The sequence below is a fragment of the Staurois parvus genome, unplaced genomic scaffold, assembly GCF_062004578.1.
Source record: "Staurois parvus isolate SC_StPar_1 unplaced genomic scaffold, SC_StPar_1.0 ptg002140l, whole genome shotgun sequence".
Lineage (NCBI taxonomy): Eukaryota > Metazoa > Chordata > Amphibia > Anura > Ranidae > Staurois > Staurois parvus.
The window spans coordinates 2,847,311-2,869,914 of NW_028319936.1; the positions used below are offsets into that span (position 1 = coordinate 2,847,311).

A 22,604-nucleotide genomic window follows, 5' to 3' on the forward strand; every position below is an offset into this window, starting at 1 on the left:
ATCGTTTACACATTACAAAGAGTATAACAGAATATGCTAAAAGGAAATAAAGGCTGCAAAAAATTGAAAACGAACGACAGATTGCAAAAGACAGCAGGACCAACCCCCAAAAATTCTTCAAATATATTAATAGTAAAAAGGTCCGGTCCAAGCATGTAGGCCCTTTACAAAATAATCTAGAGTGGGTGACTGGGGACAAAGAGAATGCAAATTTATTAAATACCTTCTTCAGCTCTGTGTATATAAAGAAGCATGGGGGAGCTCTTGTCCATAATGGGCATGGTATTGACACAGCTCCAGATGATCCACATTGGCTCACAACTGATATGGTCCAAAAATATTTAGACAGAATAAAGGTGACTAAAGCACCTGGACCAGATGGCATACACCCACGGGTCCTTAAAGAATTGAGCTCTGTCACTTTAAAGCCATTTTTAGGGACTCTTTAATGACTGACATAGTACCACTGGATTGGCGTAAGGCCAATGTGGTGCCTATATTTAAAAAGGGGTCAAAATCTTTACCAAGTAATTATAGATCTGTTAGTTTAACTTCTATAGTTGGGAATATACTGGAAAGTTTAATAAAAGACCACATAGAAGAGTTCTTCCTTGAAAAGAATATTTTAAGCAACAGACAGCATGGATTCATGAAAGACAGAAGTTGTCAAACAAATCTGATTTCTTTTTATTAGGAGGTGAGCAAAACCTTGGACAGAGGGGTGGCAGTGGACGTGCTATACTTGAATTTTGCAAAAGTGTTTGATACAGTTCCCCACACATGGCTAATGTGTAAGGTAAAGTCTACAGGCTTGGAAAAATCCGTATGTAAATGGATAGAAAACTGGCTAAAAGAGGTCCTTAAAGAATTGAGCTATGTCATTTCAAAGCCATTGTTTCTAATTTTTAGAGACTCTTTAATGACTGGCATAATACCACTGGATTGGTGTAAGGCCAATGTGGTGCCAATATTTAAAAATGGGTCAAATCTTTACCAAGTAATTATAGACCTGTTTGTTTAACTTCTATAGTTGGGAAGATACTGGAGAGTTTAATAAAAGACCACATAGATGAGTTCTTGCTGGAAAAAAATATTTTAAGCAACAGACAGCATTGATTCATGAAACACAGAAGTTGTCAAACAAATCTGATTTCTTTTTATGAGGAGGTGAGCAAAACCGTGGACAGAGGGGTGGCAGTGGACGTGGTATACTTGGATTTTGCAAAAGCGTTTGACATAGTTCCCCACACATGGCTAATGTGTAAGGTAAAGTCTACGGGCTTTGAAAAATCAGTATGTAAATGGATAGAAAACTGGCTAAAAGATTGTATTCAAAGAGTAGTGGTTAACGATTCATACTCTGAATGGTCTAGGGTTGTCTGCGGTGTACCCCAAGGTTCAGTGTTGGGACCCTTACTTTTTAATATATTTATAAATGATATAGGGTCTGGGATTAAAAACACCATATCAGTCTTCGCAGATGACACCAAGCTGTGCAGTGGAATAACGTCCTTACAGGATGTCTTCAATTTATAAGCTGACCTCAATGCACTGTTTAATTGAGCAACTATGTGGCAAATGGTTTAATGCTGATAAATGTAAGGTTATGCACTTGGGGGCTAAGAATATGCATGCATCATACATACTAGGGGGGTACAATTGGGGAAATCAATGGTGGCATGCAATGCCAAGCTGCGGTTTCTAAAGCGAGCAAAATCCTCTCTTGTATTAAAAGAGGTATAGACTCCAGAGAGAGAGATATCATTTTACTCCTGTACAAATCATTAATAAGACCTCATCTGGAATATGCAGTTTAGTTTTGGGCAACAATTCAAAAAATGTACATTGGGAACTGGAGAATGTACAGAGAAGGGCAACCAAACTGATAAGAGGCATGGAGGAGCTCAGCTATGAGGAAAGATTAGAGGAACTGAATGTATTCTCTCTTGAGATTAAGGGGGGATATGATCAACATGTATAAATACATCAGTGGTTCATATAGTGAACTTGGTGTAGAGTTATTCACCCTGAGGTCATCACAGAGGACAAGGGGGCACCCTTTATGTCTGGAGGAAAAGAAAATAAGTTATAAGACTGCCCTAACCGCTGATGGGAAAAGGTATTTAGCAGTTTATATTCACTAAAATAATTGCACTTCCATGTTCTGTGTACTGTTGGCGATCAGATATAGTGAATGCAGGGTCCTGGGTTTAGTAACACTTTAAGCTTTGACAATAAAACCTGGAAGCTTTTTGGTTTCTATGCAGAGCTGCACTAGATTTTGCACTCTCCAGTTTTAGTAAATCCCCCCCATTGCGTGATGATGGGGAGATCCTTCAACCATTGTCCAACTGGTCTGGAACGTAGCTTCTCACCAGCTGAAACTGGTGTAATACTGGAACCTAGGGTCACCCTATCTACTTTTCATCTTATTCCCTAGTAATTTCTACTCTGCCATGCAAATGGCCCTCTAACTACCTACTGGGCCATTGAATGCCTACAAAAACAAGAAACATAAGGCGCACCAACCTAGCGCATTACCTCAATAGTGATTTTTATTAATGATAAAAGAGTAGATATATATACACAAACAACACAAATGAAAAGGGCATATCAAACTCTAATGAACATGAGAACGTCTGGTCTTCACGAATCCCAAATGCATGAAGATCTTCAAAAAGTTTGATGCGTTTCGAGGAGTTATCCCCTGATGAGGAGGGGCTCTCATGAAAAGGAGATCACCCCTCAAAACGCGTCTATCTTTTGGAAGTTCTTCACGCATTTGTTATTCATGTAGGAAACCAGACATTCTCATGTTCAGTATAGAGTTTATTGGAGAATACTCTTCTGCCAGTTGGTGCACTTTCCTCAAGCGCAGGGGATCATATTTTCTCTCCATTGAATGTCTAGCCTGGCTTTAGCCTATGCTGGTTATTGAGCCTTGAGATAAAACTAAAAGGAACATGGTCAACAATATTAACATAGGGTGCATATGAACTCTATTGCAATAAATAGGTTCACCTACTAATATACTGGAAGGTAGCCACTACATACAGTGCTCAGCATAAACGAGTACACCCCAACAGAGTTGTCAGAAAACCTTTACTTTTCTCTCAGAATCAACATTTTCTAGAGGACACTATACTGCAAAATGCTCCCACAAATGCAGGCCTTTGATTGCAAACAAGATTTGTTAATTTGCACACACAAAAAGAATATTTCCTAATAAATTAATTCAGGACCATGTTGCAAAAATTAATACACTCCAATGAAAGTTTAAGGAGGAAAGCTAAATTTTAGACAACAAAATTCTAATTGTCATGAATTCAACTACGTGCACGCTGTCCATGGATGTTAACACCTCAAAAGGAGCGTCTTCTGATGAGAAGGGTTGAAGAAAATTGCCATGCAAGTTCACTGCAGTTAGCTAAAGAAGTAGATAGCCAAACTGGGGCGATTGTTTCCCATGACACAATACGGCATACACTGCAGAGGAATGGCATGCATGTGTGTTGTGTCCACGAAGAAAGTCTCTCCAAAAGCCAATGCACACAAAATCCCACCTAGAATTTGCCTAGGCCCATGCTGAAAAAGAAGACTACTGGGACTCTGGAGTGATGAGACCAAGATAAATGTTTTTGGAACTGATGGCTTCAAAACTGTATGGCGTCACAAAGGAGAGGCGTACAAAGAAAAATGCATGGTTCCTACAGTGAAACATGGAGGTGACAGTGTCCTTCTGTGGGGCTGCATGAGTGCTGCTGGTGTCAGGGAGATACATTTAATTCATGGTATCAGGAATTCACAGATGTACTGCTGTATCAGTCCGTGCCCTTGGTTGTTGTGCACTTTTCCAACAGGCAATGATCCAAAACACACATCTAAGACCACTGTTGCATTTCTGAAGAAGAACAGGGTGAAAGTGATTCAGTGGCCAAGCATGTCTCCTGATCTGAACCCAACACCTATGGGGAATTCTGAAGAGACAAGTTGAGCATCACTCTCCATCCAGCATCCAGGCTCTAAAAGAGGTAGTTTTTGAAGAATGGAAAAATATAGATGTTGCAATATGTCGCCAACTTGTTCATTCCATGCCTAGAAGATTTGGTGCTGTCCTTACAAATCACGGAGGTCATGCAAAATACTAAATGTAATAGTTTTTGTTGTGGAGTGTATTCATTTTTTCATCAAATAATTTGAGTAAAACTGGAGATTTTGTAATCTAAGTTATATTATTAACCTTACTTTCATTTAGTGAGCTAAATATATGTTCTATAAAAATCGGTTTTGTCAAAATTTTCGAAATTGTTCTTGTGTTCATTGAGATAGTGATTAAAATCTTACTTTTCAAAAGGGTTGTACACACTGTAGCACAGACCTAGCTTTCTATCTAATAAATTAGCTCAATCCATCATTGTTGACCAAAGCCACAGCAGCCGGTCAGGCGTTAGTTGGCAACACAGCTAGAGAGCAGCATCAACAACTCTGTCCTCCTGTCAGCATGATCCTTGTCAACAGGGCACCTGATTGGCCTCAGGTGTTCCCTCTGTCTCTTCCACCCTGAGTGCTGTTATACAGGGGATTACAAGAGGCTGATATCAAATCATAATCAGGTATTTATATTAGCTACATTTAAAAATACATTTATTGATTTTTAACATTTTGGCATTTTTACATCTCTGGTGTTCAACTTTAACCCTCTCTCTACCTAGACACTTAACACCCTGTAGCAGCTTCATGTTGACAAGCATTCTTTTCAAACAATGGGTTTGCTATTCAAATACAGTGTTTGACAGGAAAAGGCTGAATTTGTCTTGCTTTACCTGCAGTTCAAATATACCTCAATAGGACTTGCTGGATCCAAAGAAACACGGTGCAACTCAAAGCAGGTCAAACACCACCTCTGAACTGCCATGTGTACTACTTAAATAAACCCTTGGCACTGGCTCCTCCCAGCCCTTTAAGGGTTTCAGAAGCCGGGAGTCGGGGCTGGGTTTTAGGGTCATGTGACTGCTGTGATGTGCCATCACAGCGGTCACATGATTGGGAAAGGTCCCGATCGAAAGAGGAGATCGGGACCTTTCCATGAGCACCGGACATATGTGCTGGGAGCGCGCACTCTCAGCACATATGTTTTTCTAAATGTGTGGCCGCTCGGCGTCAAGACCCAGACGCTGGCAGGCCGCACATTTGCACACGGCCAGCACGAAGAGGTTAAAGTCAATGGAAATTTGCTCACCTGCATTTCATGTGTATTTCAAACGCAAGTCAAGCACAGGAAACAACACTCACCCACATGAGCTCCTAACCTGATCCTAACACTTAAACTAACCCTTAAAGCAGAACTTAAGCTTACTTGCACATTATGACACACGTACCTATCAAACTGCCCCCTCCAACAATCTCCCCTGTCTCTCTGTCTTCTTCTGGGTATGGTGTCCTCCATGTCTGCTATGAGGCAGCCACTAATGGTGTAACTCCTGCACATGCGCATAGGTGTTACATCATCCTTGGTTGCATAATAAACTGAGGTGTACACTGCCATGCATTGCAGGAAGTGTACAATAGCTAAAAAAGCAGTTTTGTTGACAGAAGAAACTGAGATTTTGATTCCACTAACCAGTTTCTATAGGCAATGGTGATGTTGCCTTCCCAGGGTGCACCAGGGAAGTAAAGGCTACTTCACCATTGCCTATAGAAACTGGGTAGTGGAATCAAAATCTCAGTTTCTTGCACAGCAAGATATCATGACATTTCTTTTTACATCCCCAGGCAAAGCTTTTTTTTTCTTTTCTCTGACAGTTTGTGGTTAGTGGTCTAAATGTTCATGCGCGAATATTATTGCTCATTGTTGCTGGCAGTGGGTAAGTAGTCTAGGAACTATAGAGAGAAAAATAATTAGTACTTTCTTAAAATGGCTGCTGAGGAGAGAATGCTGAAGAGGGAGCAACATTCTTGGAAATAAACGACTGCCAATAATAATAAATAGGGTTGATTTATAAAAGGGAAATAGGCAGTTCACTTTGCACTGAAGTTGCACTTTCCAAGGGTAGTTGCATTTGCATGAGAATTTTCCACAGAGCTTAGCGAATGTGGTACAATTTCACTTTGCAGAAAATACCCAATCAAGTGCAAGGAAAATAGAAAAACGGCATTTTTTTCTTTAATGTGATTGGATGTCGAAAGTCAGCAACACTTCACCTCATTCAGTAAGCTGTGGGAAAATTATGATTCAAAGTGCAAATTCTCTTGCAAGTGAACAGTTTTGGTCTTTTAACAACCTTTTCCAACAACCTTTTGGCTTTACTTTGTTCGTGATTGTACGGAGGAAAGTCTGCCTTAAATAAATATGATTTCTGTATATATTGGTTTTCAAGAATTGAATAGGGTCAGGTAGGGTTAGTGATTCTTTTTTTAGGACATGCTGACAAATCTGGTTATATTGGATGCTTTTAGTAGGAAGTCCATTCTAGACATTACAAGTCATCATTATGTGGCTGTTTGCTTAATACTAATACAATCCTTCTAAACTAATTGTATATCTACGGCTTTAGCAATGAAAGCATAGCAAACATAATAAATAAGTACAGTTTCACTGAAATTAGTAGGAAAGTTACAAAGCCCTGAATTCTGCAAAGTTATGATTTAAAAAAAAGTGGGCAAACCCAAAAGACACAAAAGAACAGGTTGCTTAACATTCCTAGAGTAAACCCTAAATAAATGAACATTATGTTGTTTTAGGTCACTATACAGTCAATGATTCGCTAACTAAAGAATCTCCTAAGGTTCTGGTGTCATGCTTCAAGTCAAAGACTACTCGGGATGTTTTGAATATGGCCTTGAATAACCCAGGACCAGCCAGCTATGACCCATTTGGATGCCCTGAAATAGGAAAGAAGACTGTTTTTCCGTGAGTTATCAGAAAGCTGTATTTTCAGAATCTAACTACTCTTTCCTCAAGTACTGGTGTGACTGGCTGCAGCCATGCAATATATTGCACTACCTTCATAGGACCCACTGATTTTAATTGGTTCTCTCCCAAATACCCTCTCTCTAGGACTCCAGACTCTTTATCAGCTTCCCAGTCACCATCTGGGCACACCTCCCCAGATCAAAATTTAGGCTGATTATTTGAACTCTCCTTCCCTAAAATCTAGAAACATCTTCTAGAGGCAAGGGGAAGCAATCAAACTCACAGTCTGTGAAACCCCGAACAGGCTTGCCTGAACAATCACTGCTCCCTTGATTGCAGAAGGAGCCAAAAACTAAAAATACCGGCATCTTGTTCTAGGAGAGTGCTACAAATATATCATTGGTTATGTTATTATGTAGGGATGAGGATATTCCCATTCTCACTGCATATCAGTGCACCAAAATCATCAACTGCATCTTCTCTTTGATACCACTGATCACCCCCTATAACTTATAGAGTATATGTGTCTCCTCCATGGCTGCCTGTGTTATCATTTCATGTAAGCAGGGTGGTTCTTACCTTGAGGTACTGTGAAAATCTTATTTCAGATCATGCCCTAGAGCAGAGGTTCTCAACCTGTGGCCCATGGGCCATGTGGCCCTCACAGCCCTCCACCTCAAACTGAATTCAAGAGTTTTGGTGCACTTTCAGAAAAGTGCACCACATCCACAAGTTATTATAGAAGTCTCTTGCAAAGAGCAGCAAACCCGCAGGAAAGCCACAATGCACTGTGCTGCACCCGCGGTGTGGGTAAACCACAGCATATCAGTGAGAAAGCAGCCTTATAGTGGGCTTAGGACAGTAAGGAATCCTTTACATTTGCGGTTTGGGGGGTAATAAAACCCCATAGTTGAGACATTAGTGGTGTAGTGTCAGGGGTTGCAATTGCAACCCCACCCCATGCTCTAGGAGGCCCGTGTGGCCTCCCTGTCACATTCTGTTTTACACTTGGATTGGGGGGGCAGCATATACAGGAATTGAACCTCTCCGTTTTCCCCCTGCAACTGCTGAAGGCCAGTTTCTCCTTCACTCCCTCCCACCAGCATTCAGCGACTGCTATTCAAAATAAAAAATTCAAAATTTTAAAACCATTTCATTGTGGCCCATGACTAGTAATCAAATAACTTAAGTGGCCCTAACTCCTCAAAAGGTTGAATACCTATGTCCTAGAGGTTGTCTTCTTCTCTGCTGTAATGCTCTGACAATTTTGGTAGAATGTTCTGTACAGTGAACTCTATACTGCAACCTAGGAATGAAAGAGCAAAGAAGAATGAAAGGAAGTAGTGGAGGCAGGAGCCTATTGAGTGGACCTAAAGGCCACATGAGAACTTCATGTCTACCTCAGAATGCAAATCTAGAGCACATTTTCACTTTATTCTGTGACGAACTAACTGTGGGCAAATGAAAACAGGAAATCAAAAATTCAAGAAAATGTAATGAGAATGAAATAAACACTAGAAATAAAATATGTTACCGCCCCACTGCATGAAATAAACATTCCACGTTCATTCAACAAAGAAATTGCTTCCACTGAGTGTTGGCAGTATGTCTTTAGCGAATGAACTCTTACCTTAGTATATCTTTTTAGAAAATTATTTCTGGCTCACCTAGTGGTACTTTTATATTTAAAGAAGTAGTGAACTGGCCAATTAAAAAAATCTGGACACCGCATACTAGCACATTATGACAAACTTATTTTTCAAATGAAGTCCTCCAGTGACATTCTGTCACCGATGCTGGGGCTTTCATCTTCACCCGCTCTTCCTTCCAGGATCACAGGCTCTCACCGTTTAAATAGCTGGGCCTCAACGACATTATTGCTGCTCATGCATGCAGAAGTGGCACAGCGCTCCGCATTCCACGGCACAGTGAAGGTGGCGTCATCGGCTCATGCCAACGTGAATACAGTGCCTTGAAAAAGGTATTCATACTCCTTGAAATTTTCCACATTTTGTCATGTTACAATCAAAAACGTAAATGTATTTTTTGGGGGATTTTATGTGATAGATTAACACAAAATGGAACATAATTGTATGCAGCCTCCTTTATTCTGATACCCCTAACTAAAGTCTAGTGGAATCAATCACCGTCAGAAGTCACCTGTGTGTAATTTAATCTCAGGTTTGTTGGAGAACATTAGTAAACAAACAGCATCATGAAGGCCAAGGAAAACACCAGACAGGTCAGGAATAAAGTTCTGGATAAGTTTAAAGCAGGATTAGGTTATAAAAAAGAATCACAAGATTTGAACATCTCACAGAGCACTGTTCAATCCATCATCTGAAAATAAGCATGGCACAACTGCAAACCTACCAAAACATGACCAACCACCTAAACTGACAGGCCGGGAAAAAGAGAGCATTAATCAGAGAGACGGCCAAGAGGCCCATGGTAACTCTGGAGGAGCTGCAGAGATCCACAGCTCAGGTGGGAGAATCTGTCCACAGGACAACTATTAGTTGTGCACTCCACAAATCTGGCCCTCATGGAAGAGTGGCAAGAAGAAAGCCATTGTTGACCGAAAGTCATAAGAAGTTTTGTTTGTAGTTTATGAGAAGCCATGTGGGGGACACAGCAAACATGTGGAAAAAGGTGCTCTGGTCAGATGAGACCAAAATTGAACTGTTTGGCCTAAAAGCAAAACACTATGTGTGGCGGAAAACTAACTGCACATCACCCTGAACACACCATCCTCATTCTGAAACATGATGGTGGCAGCATCATGTTTTGGGAATGCTTTTCTTTAGCAGGACCAGGGAAGCTTGTCAGAGTTGATGGGAAGATGGATGGAGCCAAATACAGGGCAATCTTAGAAGAAAATCTGTTAGAGTCTGCAAAAAGCTTGAGACTGGGGCAGATTTTCACCTTCCAGCAGGACAACAACCCTAAACATACAGCGAGAGCTACAATAGAATGGTTTAGATCAAAGCATATTGATGTGCAAGAATGGCCCAGTCAAAGTGCAGACCTTAATCTAATTGAGAATCTGTGGCAAGACTTGAAAATTGCTATTCACAGGCACTCTCCATCCAATCTGACAGAGCTTGAGCTATTTTGCCAAGTAGAATGGGCAACAATTTCACTTTCTAGATGTGCAAAGCTGGTAGACATCCCCAAAATGACTTGCAGCTGTAATTGCAGCCAAAGGTGGTTTTACAAAGTATTGACTCGGAGGCTGAATACAAATGCACGTCACACTTGATATTTATTTGTAAAACACTTTATAACACTTTATAAACAATTTATCATTTTCCTTCCACTACACAATTATGTGCCACTTTGTGTTGGTCCATCACATAAAATCTCAATAAAATACATTTATGTTTTTGGTTGTAACATGACAAAATGTGGACATTTCAAGGGGTATGAATACTTTTTCAAGGCACTGTATTTTGCAAAGGATGCACGTTTAGGAGATGTTCATTGTACCTACAGGTAAGCCTGACTGTAAGCTTACGTGTAGGTACAAGTTCAAATAGAGAGTTAACTACTGGTTTAATTCCTAAAGTTGAATTTAATGTTAACAACTAAATGCACATTTGAATTAACATATATGTTAACTACCTTACCTTCCAAAAGATTTGTAATTCTCTGAAAGCAATATATGACACAGGCACCCCTATAAGACAGAACAGCTGGGTTCTACACTTATTGATATGTCTGTGAAGGCTCACTGCAGTTGAGTAATACAGCTTGAGGAAAGACTTACCCTAGTCTGTGACTGGACAATGTAGGAGCATTGCAAAGTAACCAATCTACACTCTCCTCATTTCAGTATGTTCTCTGTACAGGGGCGGACTGACCATTTGGAAACTCGGGCACTGCCCGAGAGCCCAGGGTCAGTAGGGGGCCCCATGACATGCCCCTGGTACCTTTTTCATAGGCCTTTTTGAGTTTGGGCAATGACACAGGGGCCCCATGATCCCCTATTGCCCGGGGTCCCACGAGTTGTCAGTCCGCCCCTGTCTCTCAAATTGGATCATGCTTTGCTGGGTTTTTTTTTGCCTTCCTTTGGATCAACTGTGGGTGTAAGATTATAACTTTTTTTTTTGTTATGGTTGAACTGGATGGACTTTTGTCTTTTTTCAGCCAGACTAACTATGTAACTATTTCTTAAAATAAAATAAATTTTTCACTTTTTAAATCTTTTTTTTGTATCTTTTTGTGCTGCTGATCTTCTCTCGCTTTGTTCAGCCACGTCTTTTCCATGTGCACTTGCTCCAGCATTGACTGCATGTAATTGTTCTGGATCAGCTTCTGGAAGGTGACAGTGGTGGACTTGTCCCCATCAGGGGCCCACATGACAGGGTAACAAGTGCACAACTAGAAGACAGTTGTCACTCCATAATAAGAAGTGCCTGAATAGGGACTTTCAAGGAAGGATTCCCAGACATGCTTTTATTACAAGATGCATATTTACCTCTTTCACTGCCAGAGCCATTTTTGCATCTATTGCACACTTGTTAAAATGCACATTTTAGGCCGGAAGATTAGTTAAACAGTCCAAACATTATACAGTACATTTTCCTAAAGTATGGTCCCTGGAAAATAAAATGGTAGTTTTATTTCAAATGCTCTTCTATACATTGCCATACTTTCTTAGACCCAGTCTGTCTGGATAGTATGGTCACCTGCTGACTTTGCACCATCCACAGACAGCTTAATTCTTTATTCAAAAATAGAAGTTTAATTCATCACAAATTTACTTCAGTTAATTGCAGCACAGATGATGTTTTTCCAGACATTGAAGTGTAAGAAGACAATGACTTTCCTAAGCCCTGTCTCTCCAAGGAACTAACACTAAGGGACCATGAAAGAAACACAGAGTGGTTGTTTAACTAAAGCTGGAGAGTGCACAATCTGGTGCACCTTTGCAAGGTAGCCAATCAGCTTCTAACTGCAGCTTGTTCAATTAAGCTTTGACAAAAAAAACCCTGGAAACTGATTTGTGCAATCAGAGCTACACCAGATTTTGCACTCTCCAATTTTAGTAAATCATCCCAGCGAGTCTAGCTTGAACTGATCAAACTAACATTAAACAGGTGGGAATGGCAGATGAAGAAAACAATCAAGTAAGCAAGATATAGTAGACCAAACCCACCACTATATGTCAGCATACATCAAAACAATAGTAACCTGATGCTGTTCAATACAACACAGAAATAATACATACAGGTGGGACAGAAAAGTGATGGTTAGATTTTTTTATATCACATGACATTAGTTCACATGTTTATCAAAAGCATACTGTATGTTCAGTAAAAAATATGTTAATTTAGTACACACAAACACAATATATTGCCCATGTATTTGGTAAAATATAAAAGATGAGCTTACATCCAGTAAATCAATACCAAACCTGTAAAATCTTAAAATTGCAGGCACTCATGAAAAGGAGACAAAACTCCATTTTGCCTATAGGCAATGCTCTAAAATCTTATATAGGTCATACGTTCACAGTTAACCATAAATTTCCCCAGAATTATTGCTCTCGCTCATGGCACATGTGTAGTACAGGTGAGTAATGTATAGTACAGGCAACAGTTTTGGACATAGTCACCCCCAACATGTGTGTTTGTGTATATAGGGAGATGATTTACATTTTTGGGGGGAGGGTTTTTGTGCTTTGGTGTAACTTTATTTTTTTAAACTTTTTTTTGACAAGCCGCCTATGAGCATTTTGCTGTGACAGGTTTTCTTTACTGATACATCAGGGGTCTATTAGATTATTTAATTTTATTTTATTTCAGGTACTTATATAGCGCCATCAATTTACGCAGCGCTTTACATATATATTGTACATTCACATCAGTCCCTAACCCTCAAGGGGCGTACAATCTAAGGTCCCTAACTCACATTCCTATACAAGGGCCAATTTAGACAGGATCCAATTAACCTACCAGCATGCCTTTGGAGTGTGGGAGGAAACCGGAGTACCCGGAGGAAACCCACGCAGGCACAGGGACAACATGCAAACTCCAGGCAGGAGGTGCCATGGTTGGGATTTGAACCAACAACCCTAGTACTGCCAGGCAGAAGTGCTAACCATTTAGCCACTGTGCTGCCTGTTGTAAGGTTAAAATCAGCCTCCCCAGTCCTCCCCTAAAGCTAATGGAACACAGATCGTACTTCATTTGAATCTTCCCCGGCCACAGCAGCCAGTGAAAGTGACACCTAAAACCAGAAGTGGCATAATCCTCGTCACGTATGGGTTCTTACTAGCTAGGGGAGATCAGGGAATGGAAAATCACTGGTCACCCTCTTCTCTACCCAGCGACACCTGCCCTGTCAGTTTTGGGTATGCAGCTGGGACAGTGCAGCCTGGGAAACATGGTGGGCGGCTGTTCCATAGATCAGTGTAAGAAATCACTTCCATCTGAAAGCCAACAGTTGGCTTGTGAAATTTACACTAATTCCTGGTTGCTACAATATGTGTAAAACCCTTGCAGCTTCTGATATTAACCTTACAATGGTGAAAGCGAAAGGACTAAATAGACTAAAAGCACCTTTTTGAATTCCATTAATATTTTAAAACTTATGTGATTTTAGTGATTGGGTTTAGATTTACTTCAAAGCTGAAGTTGGCATATATATTTTACTGGGAGCTGCTTCTGGAAAAAATCTTCCCTATAATGTCTGCTTTAAAGCTGCCAAATATTGCCTTGAGAGGCTGAACTCCTGGGCTGTGAAGGTTAACAGCAGCTGCTGCTGCTGAGAAAAGTTGCACTTGCCTCCTGCTGCCCCGTCCACCTTTCATATTGCACTTATTACTATTCTACCACAATGTATTGCATTTTGAGACTTGAGGAGGAGCAGTTGAATGACAGGATCCCCACTGCCCATACACAGAATGCAATACATAGAGGAAGAGTAGTAATGCAAGTTTTGTGAATGACAGAGAAAGCTGAAGGGGCAGGCGAGTGGTGCAAGTGTTCTCAATAGCAGAGGCTGATGTTAAACTTTAATAGGTAGGCAGTATCTGGTGGCTCTGAAAGAGGCAAGGACTATTTTTAACAGAAGCATCTGCTTGTGGAAAATGGGATACACACCCTTACAAATGCCTAATGAGTTTGGTACTGTATCCTAAAAACATATACTAAACTTCAGCTTTAATTATTTTTTAAATGAATCCTTTGCTGGATTCACTGGTGTTTTTATATCTGCCTGGTATTCAACTGGAAAACACTTAAAGCTGAACTCTAGGCAGATAGAAATGAACACAAATTAAGGCAGCTCCTTTCACTGTCACAGGCCCGATCAGGTCCTAGACAGCCAGGATTCATAAGAAATGGATTGAATGATGCTGGCCATCAGACTTAGGGCATCAAGTGGCAGAAATCTACTGTGGGGAAAATCTTTAAATGGAAGAACAATTTTGTATTACATTGGAACCATTAAGTAGGCCTTGTCCAGAGATATCTGCAATGATCTGATACTTCTTACAGACAACTGATCACCCAGTCTTATTAAAATGCAGTAATGGTCAACTTATGACTATGGATACATTTACTCTCTAACAGAAGCCATAGAGATGATATAAAGCTGTAGACATTTATGTAAACACCCATTGCTGCTCTAGAGTAATTTCTAGAACTAAGGAGCTGCTAAAGGTGGTTTGTGCATGTACCTTCTTCTGGGTATGTTAATCATTTTCTTGTCCAATATTATAATTACAAAACTTTCTTATTCAGTTGCAGTTATTTAAGCATGCCACAGCCTACAATCTACTACAATGTAAGTAGTGGCACATGTACAATGCCAAAATAAGATTAACTAAACAAACAAACCTTATGATCTCCTCTCCTCTCTACAAATGTTTAGATACTTTTACATTTGGATTGCTGACAATGGTGGCACGGAAATAACTGCTTAACAAAATCATTGCAAGATTAGGAACTTTCAACAGTTATAACGGATTGTTTAGTAAAAGGTTTGCTATTCAGTAAAGCCCAAATAGATATTTCCGAGGTCAACAATATGTCCCCTCTAGGCAGTTTGTTACTGTACACCTATTTTGTTGTATAGGAATGACTTTAAGAGTAATCATATTTAGAACAGTAAAACTGACCTACTGTGTCAGCAGTATGTTGTAGCAGTGTTCAGCCTAAGATTCAGTTATTTGTCACCTTAGGCTCATGTTCTGTACCTTTTGTTTCTTTCTACTGACGACAGTAAGCCCACTTCATTCCTCTGAGATTTCATCTCAGTTTTCAACATGCTAAACATTTTTGATCGATCCACCTTCTACTATTGCTAATACCATGGAGTATTTTAAAGAGGTCTATGTAAAACTGATTTTTCAGCCTTGAATGGATGCCACCATGTTCACCCACTGGAATCTTGAAATGATCAGGTATCACAGAAAAAAGATTTTCCCACAGGAACTGTCACCACTTTGACACAAGAAAGCTTGCTCAATTTTAGGTAGTGCAGTGTGGTTACCCACTCATCCTTCTGCTGTTTAAATGATTGTCCACAGGCACATATGGAGGCATAGCTATACTGGGTGCTGAAACAAAGCAAGTTATCGCATAACCATATTAAAAGCACAGGGTTTGATTGGTGGAGCTGACACCTTTGATTGGTCTTATCACTGACATCTGCAAAAATTTATAAAAGAAAGGTGAAAGAAAAATAACCTTTAGGTGTGCATGCATTTATAAGGCATGAGAGACAGTGAAAGCATAACATAACTGCAATGACAGTATCTATTTCCTATAAAATCTTCAGCTATAGTTTAGTAGTATTGAAACAATGAATTTCTGTGGGTGATAATATATTGGTTTTGAGTCTGTTGAGAAGTGTGGAAGCTGCAAAGAAGCATCTTATTTAACAAAACAATGAGCTTTAAGCAATTCAGAAAAAAGTATATGTATTCCCAATAGCTGTGGTAAAAAAATGATACCTAAAATATTATTTAAGAGAACAGAATACAATTTTCTTCATTATATTGATCATAATTTTTATTATATCGTCAATTATATTTCTCATAGAAAGGTTTTCATACTGACCAGTTCTAACAACAACTTTGCTGTGTTTCAGGAGGAAACATTACCTCTGTTTCTCAGCCACCGCGGTACCAGTTCCCAAGACACCAAGTTTTCCAGGCCCTGGGTATTATGAACTTGTGGACTATGATGGACCTCCCAAACAGTACATTTCCAGCTCTGCATTTGTATCCAACACCAGTCGTTGGGCTGGAGATGCCTCTGGAGCAGATGTGCCTGGTCCTGGTTAGTAGAGTAATTGTGTGCTTATCGGAAAACACATATTTCTTCATTCTCATTGGAAATATATAAAATTGATAACATTGTTGCCAGTCATTAGGACAAGGTACATCATCATTCCAGTGTTTGATGTTATTTATTTTGATCCATTAATATGAGGTTTCACACTGACTGCCTTGACCTTCTGTGTTACATTTTTTATTTAGACCGAGCTAGTTTTTAATATAGCCTAATTTGATTATCTGATGTAAACTTGAATCCTAAAAGCCAATCAGTAAATTATCCACACTAGCTCACATGGTCAAATGCAGCATTATGCTGTGTGGGTATCTGTCAGTGTGAGGGTCAATAGAAAATAATAATAATAGGTCAAGTTGGTAAGTTCAGTGACCACATCCGTGTTCATGAAAAATCAGTCAAAAAAGGGAACAAGGAAGAATTAGGATTTTGACGGTGCTGATACCTTCTCTCAAAGACAGAGACAGCCACTCTTTAAAATAAAATCAACAACTCTTATTGTTCAATTAACTAAAATTGATGGGGCAAAGCACTCCCCTAAAAATAGTAAGATCAAGACAAACTAAAAGAGCAGAACCTCATATTTGTCATTAGTGTCACAACTCCCAAAATGCACTTCCCCTCTTTAGTAGACTTATAATACAGTATGGTACTATATAGCAAATAAGTATGTCGTTCTGTAAGAGGGGGTGCCAGATCCCAAAGCATTTCACACTATAGCTTCTTCAGGGGTTCAAGGGGTGCAGTTGTGAGTAACTGATAATCGGCCACGCATTCCCAGTAGCCACAAAACGCTGGCCGATATCCCATGCATGCACACTGAATGGCGGGACTGCGGTGAACCTCCCCACCACCAATCCAAACTTTGGAAGGGGGAAAAACAACTACTGACCAACATCCCAAAGTAGACAGCAAGGAAGGGGGTACTGCCCCGTTCCACCATGAGATCACCCCATACTCATATCAAACCAAAACATAGCGCACGCCATCTTGTGATAAGGAATCCAAAATACAACAGATCTTCTCCTACAAGGAGTATCCTTGTATCCAACACAAGTTGTTGGGCTGGAGATGCTTCTGGAGCAGATGTGCCTAGTCCTGGTTAGTAGAGTAGTTGTGTGCTTATCAGAAAAACACATATTTCTTCAGTTTAATTGGAAAGATACAAAATTGATAACATTGTTGCCAGTTGATCATTAAGACAAGGTACATCATCATTCCAGTGTTCGATGTTCTCTATTTTGATCCATTAATATGAGGTTTCACACTGACTGCCATGAAATTCTGTGTTACGTTTTTGATTTAGACCAAGCTAATTTTTAATATACAGGTGAAACTCGAAAAATTAGAATATCGTGCAAAAGTTTATTTATTTCAGTAATGCAACTTAAAAGGTGAAACTAATATATGAGATAGACTCATTACATGCAAAGCAAGATAGTTCAAGCAGTGATTTGTCATAATTGTGATGATTATGGCTTACAGCTCATGAAAACCCCAAATTCAAAATCTCAGAAAATTAGAATATTGTAAAAAGGTGCAATATTCTAGGCTCAAAGTGTCCCACTCTAATCAGCTAATTAAGCCATAACACCTGCAAAGGGTTCCTGAGCCTTTAAATAGTCTATCAGTCTGGTTCAGTAGGAATCACAATCATGGAAAAGACTGCTGACCTGACAGTTGTGCAGAAAACCATCATTGACACCCTCCATAAGGAGGGAAAGCCTCAAAAGGTAATTGCAAAAGAAGTTGGATGTTCCCAAAGTGCTGTATCAAAGCACATTAATAGAAAGTTATGTGGAAGGGAAAAGTGTGGAAGAAAAAGGTGCACAAGCAGCAGGGATGACCACAGCCTGGAGAGGATTGTCAGGAAAAGGCCATTCAAAAGTGTTGGGGACTTTCACAAGGAGTGGACTGAGGCTGGAGTCAGTGCATCAAGAGCTACCACACACAGACAGATCCTGGACATGGGCTTCAAATGTTGTATTCCTCTTGTCAAGCCGCTCCTGAACCACAAACAACGGCAGAAGTGTCTTACCTTGTCTGTTGCTCAGTGGTCCAAAGTCCTCTTTTCTGATGAGAGCAACTTTTGCATCTCATTTGGAAACCAAAGGCCCAGAGTATGGAGGAAGAATGGAGAGGCACACACTGCAAAATGCTTGAAGTCCAGTGTGAAGTTTCCCTAGTCTGTGTTGATTTGGGGAGCCATGTCATCTGCTGGTGTTGGTCCACTGTGCTTTATTAAGTCCAGGGTCAACGCAGCCTTCTACCTTGTGATTTTGGAGCAGTTCATGCTTCCTTCCTCATACGAGCTTTATGGGATGCTGACTTCATTTTCCAGCAGGACTTGGCACCTGCCCACACTGCCAAAAGCACCAAAACCTGGTTCAATGACCATGGGATTACGGTGCTTGATTGGCCAGCAAACTCGCCTGACCTGAACCCCATAGAGAATCTATGGGGCATTGCCAAGAGAAAGATGAGAGACATGAGACCGAACAATGCAGAAGAGCTGAAGGCCGCTATTGAAGCATCCTGGTCTTCCATAACACCTCAGCAGTGCCACAGGCTGATAGCTTCCATGCCACGCCGCATTGAGGCAGTAATTGCTGCAAAAGGGGCCCAAACCAAGTACTGAGTACATATGCATGCTTATACTTTTCAGAGGTCTGATATTGTTCAATCCTTGTTTTATTGATTGCATGTAATATTCTAATTTTCTGAGATTGTGGATTTGGGGTCTTCATGAGCTGTAAGCCATAATTAGAGATGAGCGAAGAAATGAAAAATTCGATTCGACTGATTCGGCGAATTCGTGGACAATATTCGATTCGAGTCGAATAAATTCGCTGTGAATTTAACTTAAAAAAGGGTGTTTCTAGGCTTCAGAGAGACTTAATATTAGTGCAGAACACTGTACCTTTAATTTAAATGCCCTTGGAGTCTGCTGGGGAAGAGAAATAATACTGTCAGTCAGTATGACATGCAGATGAGTGCCGTCGATCTTAGAATCACCGCACACTTCACTCATTTGGGCAGTCACGGGGCCAAAACCAGAGTGTGGAGCCACAGTGTGGCGGTGGAGGCAGCAGCAATGGGAGGCCATACAGCACCCTATGACAAAAATGGAAACCACCAGCAGTGTGAGGAGACCTGAAAGTGGCACATGGCAGAGTGTGGCGATAGAGACAGCAGCAATGGGAGGCCGTACAGGGACCCATGACACACTCTGGACCTGGCAGCAGCATGAGGAGGCGGTACAGGGGCCCATGACAGATTACGGGCCTGGCAGCAGCATGAGGAGTCGGTACAGGGGCCCATGGCAGATTACGGGCCTGGCAGCAGCAATGGGAGGCCGTACAGGGACCCATGACACACTCTGGACCTGGCAGCAGCATGGGGAGGCGGTACAGGGGCCCATGACAGATTACGGGCCTGGCAGCAGCATGAGGAGTCGGTACGAGGGCCCATGACACACTCTGGACCTGGCAGCAGCATGAGGAGGCGGTACAGGGGCGCATGACAGATTACGAGCCTGGCAGCAGCAACTTGGACAGGAGGACGTTCAGCTTCTGCACCGTCGGGTGCGTGCTCGCAAACTGTTGTCTCTTGGAAACGGATTCCAAGAAAGACTGCTGACGGAATCCGTGAAGAGGAGTAGCAGGAGAAGGAGCATCTGAACGAGCGGAATATGCCAACAAGCGACAACAGTGGCCCATGACAGATTACGGGCCTGGCAGCAGCATGAGGAGTCGGTACGGGGGCCCATGGCAGATTACGGGCCTGGCAGCAGCTATGGGAGGCCCGTAATCTGCCAGCACCCTATGACAAAAAATGGAACCCACCAGCAGTGTGAGGAGACCTGAAAGTGGCACATGGCAGAGTGTGGCGATGGAGACAGCAGCAATGGGAGGCCGTACAGGGACCCATGAGAGACTCTGGACCTGGCAGCAGCATGAGGAGGCGGTATAGGGGCCCATGGCAGATTAGGGGCCTGGCAGCAGCTATGGGAGGCCCGTAATCTGCCAGCACCCTATGACAAAAAATGGAACACACCAGCAGTGTGAGGAGACCTGAAAGTGGCACATGGCAGAGTGTGGCGATGGAGGCAGCAGCAATGGGAGGCCGTACAGGGACCCATGAGAGACTCTGGACTTGGCAGCAGCATGAGGAGGCGGTATAGGGGCCCATGGCAGATTAGGGGCCTGGCAGCAGCTATGGGAGGCCCGTAATCTGCCAGCACCCTATGACAAAAAATGGAACACACCAGCAGTGTGAGGAGACCTGAAAGTGGCACATGTTTGGGGCATGATTCATGGCGGATTTAGTCAGTTGTGTCAGGAACTGGTGGTTTGAAATCCAGACTAATCCACGCCTGATTCATTTTCACAAACGTGAGTCTCTCCACACTTTGGGTGGACAGTCGTGTCCTCCGCGGAGTTGCAATACCTCCTGCCGCACTAAACACGCGCTCCGATGCCACGCTACTGGCCGGGCATGACAGCCTTTCAAGGGCAAATTCAGCTAGTTGGGGCCAAAGGTCAAGTTTCGTTGCCCAGTAGTCAAGGGGATTGTCTACCTCGGTTGGCAGGGTGCTGTCCAAGTAGGCCTAAGCCTGTTGTTTGAGGTCCTGCTCCAGGTCCACCTGATGCTGCTGCTGCTGCTGCGGCTGGTTAGTAGTTTCCTCACTGCGCTGGTGAAGAAAGCTACTCATCATCGACTGCAGACTGAGGCAGCCGCTGCTGGTGGAGCTGCCACTGCTCCTACCACCCCACCCCTCCCCTGCTGCCATGGCAGCGGAACACGAGCGCACAGGGCCCACAGTGTCTGAGGATGGACGTTGGCGCAGACAGGCAGAGACCAGCTGACTACATAGGTGTTTTTTATAGTACGTTATTTTGGCCTCCCTCTCAGCAGGTGTGAAAAAGGCCACCATTTTTGAACGGTAGCGAGGGTCCAACAAGGTGGACAGCCAAAAGTCATCCCTCTGTCTGATGGTTATTATTCGGCTGTCGCTACGCAAGCAACCGAGCATGCTATGGGCCATTTGTGCCAAGGAATGCGAGGGACTCCCTGCCTCCATCTCCACAGCATACTGCCACGGTGCGTCTAGGTCCTCTGTCTCCTCTTCCTCCTCCTCTACCAGATGCTCCTGCTCCTCCACTCCTGTCCGCTGAGTGGAAAAACCACCCATTTCACTCAATAATTCCTGAGCACCAATGTCCTCCTCTACCTCCTCCTCTTCTTCCAGTCCTGCCCCCACAGGGGCCATGTGGCGTTGAGATCTGTGCGCCACGTCTACCGCACCCTGACCAGCCATTGTTAACAGCATTTGTTCCAGGACGTGCAACAGAGGAATGACGTCGTTCATCCCATAGTCCTGCCGACTCACGAATAGCGTGGCCTCCTCAAAGGGCCTGAGCAAGCGCAGGTGTCACGCATGAGCTGCCAATGGCTGACATCTAAGTTACACAGGGAGTACCTTTATCTGCTTTTAACATCAGGAAATCTGTGATGGCCTTTTGCTGTTCGTAAAGGCGGTCTAACATATGTAGGGTTGAATTCCACCTTGTTGCAACGTCACAGCATGAGGAGTCGGTATAGGGGCCCATGGCAGATTAGGGGCCTGGCAGCAGTTATGGGAGGCCCATAATCTGCCAGCACCCTATGACAAAAAATGGAACACACCAGCAGTGTGAGGAGACCTGAAAGTGGCACATGGCAGAGTGTGGCGATGGAGACAGCAGCAATGGGAGGCCGTACAGGGACCCATGAGAGACTCTGGACCTGGCAGCAGCATGAGGAGGCGGTATATAGGGGCCTACGGCAGATTAGGGGCCTGGCAGCAGCTATAGGAGGCCCGTAATCTGCCAGCACCCTATGTCAAAAAATTCAACACACCAGCAGTGTGTGAGGAGACCTGAAAGTGGCACATGGCAGAGTGTGGCGATGGAGACAGCAGCAATGGGAGGCCGTACAGGGACCCATGACAGACTCTGGACTTGGCAGCAGCATGAGGAGGCGGTATATAGGGGCTTATGGCAGATTAGGGGCCTGGCAGCAGCTATAGGAGGCCCGTAATCTGCCAGCACCCTATGTCAAAAAATTCAACACACCAGCAGTGTGAGGAGACCTGAAAGTGGCACATGGCAGAGTGTGGCGATGGAGACAGCAGCAATGGGAGGCCGTACAGGGACCCATGACAGACTCTGAACTTGGCAGCAGCATGAGGAGGCGGTATATAGGGGCCCATGGCAGATTAGGGGCCTGGCAGCAGCTATAGGAGGCCCGTAATCTGCCAGCACCCTATGTCAAAAAATTCAACACACCAGCAGTGTGAGGAGACCTGAAAGTGGCACATGGCAGAGTGTGGCGATGGAGACAGC

At 42.6% G+C, this 22,604-nt stretch overlaps 1 protein-coding gene across 1 annotated transcript in view; it reads left to right on the forward strand.

The window, feature by feature from the left end:
• STPG1 (sperm tail PG-rich repeat containing 1) overlaps nucleotides 1–22,604 on the forward strand; it is a 196,003-nt gene that overhangs the window by 130,224 nt on the left and 43,175 nt on the right. Inside the window, exons 7-8 of the mRNA XM_089665192.1 lie at nucleotides 6,742–6,910; nucleotides 16,016–16,206. Of these exons, the coding sequence (XP_089521318.1) occupies nucleotides 6,742–6,910; nucleotides 16,016–16,206 (360 nt within the window). The remainder of the gene's footprint in view (nucleotides 1–6,741; nucleotides 6,911–16,015; nucleotides 16,207–22,604) is intronic.